Here is a 9189-nt window from a genome sequence, read left to right as displayed (position 1 = left end):
GGAGTAACTTACCTGGAAAGCCAAAGTTAAATATTATTGATCTCATGGAAACGAATGATGAGGCATATGCATTATTTAATGTTTCATGGCAAGCACCTTCATATTTAGGTGGTCTTGATGATGTGGAGTACAAAATTACTAGAAAAGATGAACTTCATAAGAACACAAATTACAAAACTACTGATACATATTTGCCAATACGCACAAAAGTGAATTTTTACAATGAATTGACTATTGATGTTACTGTGCAAGATATTAACAGTCAATATGTACCTAGCAGTCAATATGTACCTAGCAGTCACATCAGCAAGACATTTTCTGTGGAAGATTTGTTTGAAACTTCAATTGGTAAGAAGCCTGCAGTCACTTGTTATCTGTACGCCATCAACCCTGATTATCAGTTGCTTACTCGCTATTTGTATTCACAGATTTCCTACCACCTATAGTTAATGCTTATTGCTTAACAGATGGTCATGTTTACTTTAACTGGACACTGCAACAACCCTTTGGAAATCTATCAGTTTCCTATTTTGAAGAACTCTTTCTGAATTGGGATGTTAACATAACCTGTACAGATCAAAATAATGATGTCATCAAGGTAGTGTGTTTGTAGTACAACTGACTGATTACTATTTGCATACCCATACTCAGTTTCATGAAGGAAATTATGGAGATTATGAATACATGTTTGAAGTGAACAGCCAGAACTATATATTTTGTAATTGTGCAGTCTCCTATCAGTATATGATCACTAGGAGATCTCAGTCACCATGGGCCAGTGCTAGCTGTAATGTCACTATGAATGGTAATTTTGTGTAGCACGTATGTATGTAGTGGGTATTCCCAAGATAGTTTAGGAGATAGGTAGGTTTTTAAACTTATATTAAAACTTTTGAAAGAAACAATAGTGTATGAATTCTCCTTATTATTGATATGACTAGCTTAAAGTATGTTTAGAACTGATGTGATCTTGCCACAGTACCACCATTATCTGATGATCAAAGGAGTACCTCAGCATATACAACTAAACCATCAGAGACCACAATGCTCACCAGTGCTACAAGAGCTGTTGACATGCTTAATGCCACATCCACTGTACAGTCTGCTAGTAGCTATAATACAGGTGTGTGTGTGTGTTGTGCGTGCGTGCGTGCGTGCGTGCGTGCGTGCGTGCGTGTGTGTGTGCTGTAATCATCTAGTGCACAGTATGGTAGTAGTGTATAGTAGAATCCTTTAAAAAAGGCAATCTCCAAAATGCTTCCATTAAGGTGGCAGTCAAGCAGAAAGCAAGCACCCTGGCTACTAGAAACCTTATAACTCATGTATGAAGTCACTGTTATGTAATAATAACCCACAATGTGCATGGTTAGATTTGCAATGCAGGCGCACCTTGTACTAGCGCAATCATGACAGTGGTAATAATCCTTGCTAAGGTGTTTTGCATGTTGAGAATACATTGTAACAACCCCTCAGCACAAGCTCTTGTAGAATAGAAACTCTCACAGAATGTTGAACATGCCACTGTGAAATCCGCATTGATTATGTAGCGAGATGTAACTCCCACAATTGATTGCCTGTTCTACCACTACACTTGCTAAGCAGGATTTTTCGACAATGGCTTATCGTAACAATTAAGCCAACATTTTGCACTAGTCATTGACAGGTTAAGGAATGTTACCTCGTATAACCATCACACTGCGGTTTAGCATTTTAGCAGTAGAGCTGCTTTTTCTGGCCTTAGTGTGAGTTTTGTGCATTCTGTAATGCAAGTGTTGACGATGATATGTAGGAACATGAACACTGTTAAGAATTACTGGTTGCCAAAAGTAAGAACGATAATCACTTCGCGTTTGTTTATAAGCTTATTCAAGTATATTATGAAACAGTCTTATAACATAACATCAAAGATGAAATGTTCTTCTGCACACAGCAGGAACATAGGTCCATGCCTCCTTGTTGTTAACTCTGGTAGAATTCCCCTGAACTCTGAGTAGAGAGAACAACACAGCATTTCAAAAAAAGTTAATAACAATACCAGGCGAGCACTGACAACTACTTGACTGCCACCTTAAATACAATCAAAAGTATTTTACATGATTAACAGTACCTTAACATAAGAGTCAAAGTGTATCTAACATCTCATCTAGCTTTAACACCACACTGAGGAATTAATTTTTGCATCAACACTTTTGTATGTAAATGGATGCCACTACTATGGCATGTACTGCTCAAAGGCAACATCGTCTTGTGAGAGTGTGAGCGATTAAAAAACCAGCTAATTAAAAGGCGTGACACCCATTTTGTTTGCGAGTATTCATCCCAAACGAAACAGAATGAATACTTGTGAATGAGATGGGTGCCACGCCCTTTAATTAGTGGGTTTTTTAATTGCTTGCACACTCATGAGATGATGTTGCATTTGAGTGGTACTGTATTATAAAGAAAAGTAGATCTCCATGATCCCTAATATACAGTACACTGTATGATACATCACTGCCCTTAATTTAATAACTTTAGTGGATTAACTAGTATTGAATTTGTAACATTTCAAATAACTGATGTACAGCGGTGTTATGTATTTATACAATATTGCCATAGTACCATCAACAACTAAACTATCAGAAATCACCAACATTACAAGAACTGTTGGCATACTCAGCACCACATCCACAGTAAAGTCTGCTGCTAGCAACAAATCAGGTATGTGTGTGGGCTTTTGTGTAGTAAACCCAGCTATAATGAACCGCTTGTGCGTAAAACAAACCTTAATTTGTAATAGAGTGTTGTTAAAATAACATTGGATGTATGTTGTGGATGTTTTTACTATCTGCATAATATTTTAGGCTCGTCGTCTGCTGCACTACTGGGAACAATGATAGGGTTAATCTTACTACTGGGATTAACTGGAGCTATCATTTGCACAGTAGTCATGATCCACAAAAGGAAAAGGTATTTGTGCTTATAGTTAAGTCTAAGAAGTAAGGATTGCGTGAATTAAGAAGTAATGAAGCAAGGGAGGTCATCTACACCAGCAGCTATACTAGTGGATGTTTATTTTCTACTTTAGTCATATACAGAGTATAGCCATGACCAGTGTAGTATAGCTGCAAGTGTAGATGACCTCCCTTGTTCAATTCCTTTCATTTTAATGATCCATGTTCAAATATTAAATTTCTCTGTCATATGATTTATGACAATGCATACCACATCAAAAAGGTGCCAGCCAGATATATTATAAAAATCAATTGAGCAACTTAACACACACCCTGACTATCAATTACTGAAATGAAATGTGGCCATTCTGCTTCATTTTCAGCTTTGTTCCACTTGTTATATGCAGCATTACAAATGGAGATCAGTACAAGAAGTACATCTGCAATGAATCCAGTCACTATGGAAATATACTGAGAAGTGAAGGCAGCCATTCTGCCTCATTTCAGTGCCCATTATATAGCATTAAAGAACAGTATGAAGGCATCAAGTAGTTAGTATAGTTAGTCAGATAGTAGAAAATTTAATTAAATAGGAAATATTAAAATTCCATAAAGCTTATTGAAAAGGTAGTATGGTTACAGGATCCAATTGGTATGCATTTATTTTTACATTGAACACATTCAAATGTATTTATTTCATCAAAAATGTAAGCTCACTGGCCAGCAAATGGTAAGATTATTGGTTACCCACAACAATCAAGGAAATTAATCTGCTGTATAATGGGTGGAACAAAGCTGAAATTGAAGCCAAATAGCTGCCAGTAGTTGATAGTTGGGGTGTGCATTATGTTGTTCAATTGATTTTTAAATATATATCCGGCCAGCGCTATTCTTTCCTTTGATGCAGTATGCCACTCATAAATTGTTTCACAAAAAAGGTAAACAAACAAATGTAAGGAAATGTAGAAACTTTATATTTGAGTAGGATCATAAAAATAAAAAAAAGCAATGAGACAAGGCAAGTCATCTATACCTGCGTGTGCAGATACCTGCGTGTGCAGATACCTGCGTGTGCAGCTATTCTCTAGCTACTTTGATCACAGCTATACTCTGTATAGTGACATGGCTATACTCTGTATATGCCTGAAGTAGGAATTAAATGTCAACTAGTATAGTTGCAGGTAGGGACCCACCGATTATGTTCTTTATTTTACCTATTATGCTATGCTGCACTGCTCAAAATTTTTCCTGCTATGCTTAATTTAATGCTCAATATTTACCTATTATGCTCAATATTTATACCTCAGCTCCCATGTTTTTCTAGTGAATTTGCACTTTATGGGAAAACAGTAAGTAGCTAAAGCACAGACTCTAAATCCTTGCTTGTCAAAATGCATGTCACAGAAAAGATCGATATACTCTAATAGAACAGTCAGCTGTCTGATTATTCTTTGACTGTTCTATTAGAGTATATCAATCTTATGTATTTAGATAAGCAAGAATTTATGGTAATGCACAAGTGTTCTGCCTATTATGCTAGCATTATGCTCAATGCTTTCAGGCACCTATTATGCTCATTATTATGCCAGCATAATCAGCGGGTCCCTAGTTGTAGGTACATAATTTATGACTTCCCTTGTTTCATTGCTTTTTTATTTCTACGATCCTTGTGTATTTAAATTAGGCAGATACGCAAGGCTGCATTGCATGCTATGCTAGCACATCACTTAGTGAGAGCAATCAATCATCATGCTATCAAGAGTCCTCGGACTCTTGGCATATAAATATGTCCATTTACATCTGTTTCTTTTTATATGGTTATAGTGCTGCACAATATGAAGATGTGAAGTTTTTAAAATTTAGCCAGTATTTGAAAGCTGTAAGTTGCTATATACTCATTTTGTATTACATATTATTAGTTTAAATGTTTGGCAATGTTTTAAATGTTTTGGGTTTGTAGGAGGTTGGGGATAGTAGGGGATAAGACCATTCTCATGGGTTCAAAATAAGAATTTTCATTCTAGAGATAAGTAAATCCCGGAATGCCTTTAACTCACGTTTTAAAGCTTGGGTTGGCTTTATTTCACACTACTGCATATGACGTGAGCTCAATAGTAAAAATGAGCTTAAACAAATGTGCAATAATTAGTAGACTTTTAATTATTACTGTAGGTGCCTAATAAAAGGGTACTAGAATTGTAGCATAAAACCAGCTGAAATAAGCTATACAATTTATATCCACCAAATTTAAGCTGGTGGATGCTCAGGAATACCAACATGTCACCAGAGAGTAACTGTCTTGGGGTCTACCAGAAGCATGGCACGTAGACTGCTTTTAGTGAGTAGAAAATCCTGGCTGAGATCCAACAAACTTGGGTTATTATTAACCCAAGTTTGGGGTCCCGAAATACGTTCACATTGCATCCTATCCCCGCCTTGTCTTGTCATACTGAGCTGGGCTGGCTTGGCATGGCACTATTGCTTCACACTGGAATTTATTTCGAACCATGCTATGCTGTACCCGGGTTAGAAGAACAAGGTATAATAGAACATTCTTTAAAAATTTCCTTAGTTTGCTTGTCTTCTCCAATTTGTAATTCTGTATGCTTCAGATATACTATTTCAAGTGTGTAGTAACTACAAAAACTTGAGGACCACACACACAGCAAGAGCGGATTTAAGAGGGGGGGGGCTAAAGCACCCCCCTACAAATTTTTACCATGTGCTAGCTAGAAAGATAGTAGAAGCTACAGTACACATCTAAAGCATGAAAACATGAAAAGGGTGAGAAGAGAAGAGCTAATCTCTTCTAGGACTCAACAAGAAAGGGGTAAAACTGCTAAAAAGCTGCTAAAGATCAAAATACTCTAATAGAACAGTCTAATAGAACATCCATCATTAAAATTCTTTAAACTATAAAGAACAAACCCACTTTGAACTTATACTGCAACATTTATGTTGTGCTCTTTATATGTTACCACTGCTAGAGAATAATGATTTCACTTAGTTAAAGTGGCTCACAATTGCTTCTTTGATAAGGTTCAGTCAATATTATTGCCAAATTCAATCTCAGAAAGCTAAATTTGCAAAATTTTCTGTGAGGGTATGCTCCAAGACCTCTTACATAAAGCAAGCTCCTTGTGCTGAGTGTTCTTCTCATACTGCATTACTAGATGTATCAACCAGATGCCACATTTTTAGCCCATTTTATAAAAGCCCCTAGCTTAGCACCCCTCCTTGGGAAATCCTAGATCCGCCCTTGACACACACCCAGATTACTTCATTCCAACCCCCCTTACATAACTGGTGCTCAAACATTAATTAAGTGGAGCCAAAGTTTCAGACATTTTATACTCCCATTCAAATTTGAGACCACTTAGATAAGTATTGTACATGTGCTAAGTATTGTACATAAGTATGTCTATGTATGTTCCTATTTAGATATATAATTGATCTGTTTTGTAGATGAAGGCACCCCTCTCTGAAGACTATAGCTCTACAATACACATTGCTGATGTCAGTGTTTGTGAAGCACCAGTCTACAAAGTGACAAATTGGATTGATAATAATGACTTTACACCCATTGGTGATGTACTGCGATCAGAAAGTTTACATTCTATTACAACTTCAGAAATGATCACATATATCTGTGAAAAGGGAAAGAGAAGCAATCATACCATTTCCCATCTATCTCGTGGCAATAGTGACACTAACCTACTTGAAGTCATACTATCAAAACTGGTTGCTGTTGATAGTGATCAAATGAGTGAAGACGGTAGTGAAGTCCCATCTCACTATTTATGTGATGTTGATCATGGTAATACAGTGAAGAAACCAGATAAGCCAAATACCGATGATGAAACATGTTCTGAAATCAGTGAAAACAGTGATGTTCCATCTCATTATTTGTGTGAACGAAAACAGTGTGTTCCAAAAATTGACAGTGATATTGACATTGATGACATTTCTTCTGAATTGAGTGAAGAAAATGGAGTACCATCACACTATTTATGTGAAGCTGGTCACCACCGCAATAGAAAAACTTCATCATTTAGTGTGACCACTCCCAGCAATGACAGCATTTCTCTGTACAGTGACTCAATGTTTCTCCCGGAGGAAGATTCTGCTTCAAATAACAGTGTTACATTACAAAATGACTTCCAAAAATTAAACAGAAAGCCTCCAAATTTATTTATATTAAGAGAAAGTTTAAGTGTACCATTGTTGACTCCAAAAACAGTCAATCCTCTTTTTGTTAAGCCAACTTTAGGAGATTCACTAAGTTTTACACCACTAATTCCATCTGCAAGCAAAACCAAACTAATACAAAAATCATTGAAAATGTCAAATCATCAGTCAAGTGGAAACAATGATACACAATCTCACTATTTCTGTGAAGATAAATGCTGTAAAAGAAAAGCACCATTGTCTCCACATTTCACACAGTTTCAAACTGATTGTGATGGTAGTACCTCTCAATGTAGTAATGTGCTCCTTTCTGATAATGATAGGGTGTCTGATGCTGATGCCTCACTGTTGTCCGTCAGTAACGAAGACTCTTTGAATTTATTCATAACTAGTGTAGATCCAGAAGTACTTTCTACTCCGTTGACCACCAATCCTCCTTTTGGAGATGACATAAGACCAGACTCCTTCAGGTTTATGCCACTTGTAACACAACCTGTCAGTGAAATTGAACCAGTAGAGAGGGACGTACAAAACTTGGATCAAGCCACAGAAACTGATGATGTTTTTTCTCAACAAAGTGGAAGCATTGACTGGTTATCTTCTGATATCAATGAAATTGATAGTTCTAAAGTGAAACACTCATTATCTCCCTATTATGGGAAAGCCACAGATATTCACTGTAGTTCAAATATGGACAATTCTCACAACAAAGACACACCTATAAATGATAACCTGTCCCATGCTAAGTTTACTCCACAAACATCTGCTGCTGCAAATAAGGCTTTAGACTTGTCACTGCATGATACAAGTAATCTAGAAGTGCTTTACACTCCCAAAATCACCAACCCAATATTCATAGACAATTGTAAACTGAATTTGACAGATTTACCAACCACTGTAGTATGCAAAGAAACAAACAATGCTCTAGAATTAGATTTTGAAGAAAACGAGTTTGAAACTTATGACACAGATTCACAAGCAGACACCTGTGCTGGTTCTGATGCTGACAGTTCTGATCTAGGATATTGGAAATAACCAGCTGTAGCTAGTTGTCAAACAAGCAATTCATCTATGTAGTTTTATTGTATAAATCATTATACAAGCATTTGCGTACACTGTGTAGGTCATACTGTGATGTATTATATCTGTATAACTACAGAGTTAATATTGTTATATTATTCTGACCATGAACCAGCCAAGTCCATGCAGAGAAGTGACTGTTGAGATATAAGTGCACATAAAGTCATCTACTAAAATGTTGATCAGTTTGTACCACTGATATTTTATACTAAATCAAAAAATATGACTCAGATATGTATGTATGCTGGCTTGTGGAATTCTGAATGTTGAGGAAGATGGTACTGTTATGAAATGTGACTATAGTTCACAGAAAGTATACTGATGGCCAGTTGAATGGTGGTAACTATTCCATATCATTGCACAATGCAGCTCAGTAGAGAGCTCAGCTGCAAACAAATCATCTTTTGGAGAGTTCAGCTGTACCCTGTAGAAAGATCAGGTCACCTGTAGGGAGTTCAGCTACAAACAAATCACCCTGTCGGTGGAGAGTTCAGCTATAACCAAATCATCCGGTAGATAGTTCACCAATCATCCTGCGGAAAGTTCAGCTACATACAAACAAGTCATCATGTAGAGAGATTAGCTAGAAACAAGTTAACTCTAGAGTTAAGCTACAAAGAGGTTACCCACTGGAGAGAGTTATGTAGGCTACAAACAAGTCACCCAATAGAGAGCTCAGTTACAAAGAAGTCCCCTGGTGAGAGTTCAGCTTGATCTAGATGGGTAATAATGGTGTCACCCATTGTCTAAAGCTACTGTATAGATCATATTATTTCTGGTAAAACTGTACCAGCTTTTTGTCTAGATCTATTATATTAAACTCATTTATGAGGTTTGCAATTAATTAATAATAATAATGGTATTTTGCATGCTATATATTGTTTTGGTACCAGAGGTGTAGGGAAACGTCTAGCTATACCAATGACAAACAAATCATCTTTTGGAGAGTTCAGCTACAAACAAGCGGTTACAAGCCACCCTGTAGAGA

At 36.7% G+C, this 9189-nt stretch overlaps 1 protein-coding gene across 1 annotated transcript; it reads left to right on the top strand.

The window, feature by feature from the left end:
• The first annotated feature begins 6 nt into the window (after positions 1 to 6).
• LOC136262287 (serine-rich adhesin for platelets-like) lies at positions 7 to 8294 on the top strand. The gene is made up of 8 exons (XM_066056507.1): positions 7 to 348; positions 429 to 598; positions 652 to 805; positions 980 to 1123; positions 2599 to 2700; positions 2844 to 2949; positions 4758 to 4812; positions 6399 to 8294. Exons 1-8 carry the CDS (start codon positions 45 to 47, stop codon positions 8154 to 8156), a joined length of 2793 nt encoding a protein of 930 aa, XP_065912579.1. The 5' UTR covers positions 7 to 44; the 3' UTR covers positions 8157 to 8294.
• The last annotated feature ends 895 nt before the right edge of the window (positions 8295 to 9189 follow it).

Source organism: Dysidea avara, chromosome 7 (genome assembly GCF_963678975.1).
Source record: "Dysidea avara chromosome 7, odDysAvar1.4, whole genome shotgun sequence".
Classification (NCBI taxonomy): domain Eukaryota; kingdom Metazoa; phylum Porifera; class Demospongiae; order Dictyoceratida; family Dysideidae; genus Dysidea; species Dysidea avara.
This window is presented reverse-complemented; position numbering and strand designations above follow the sequence as displayed.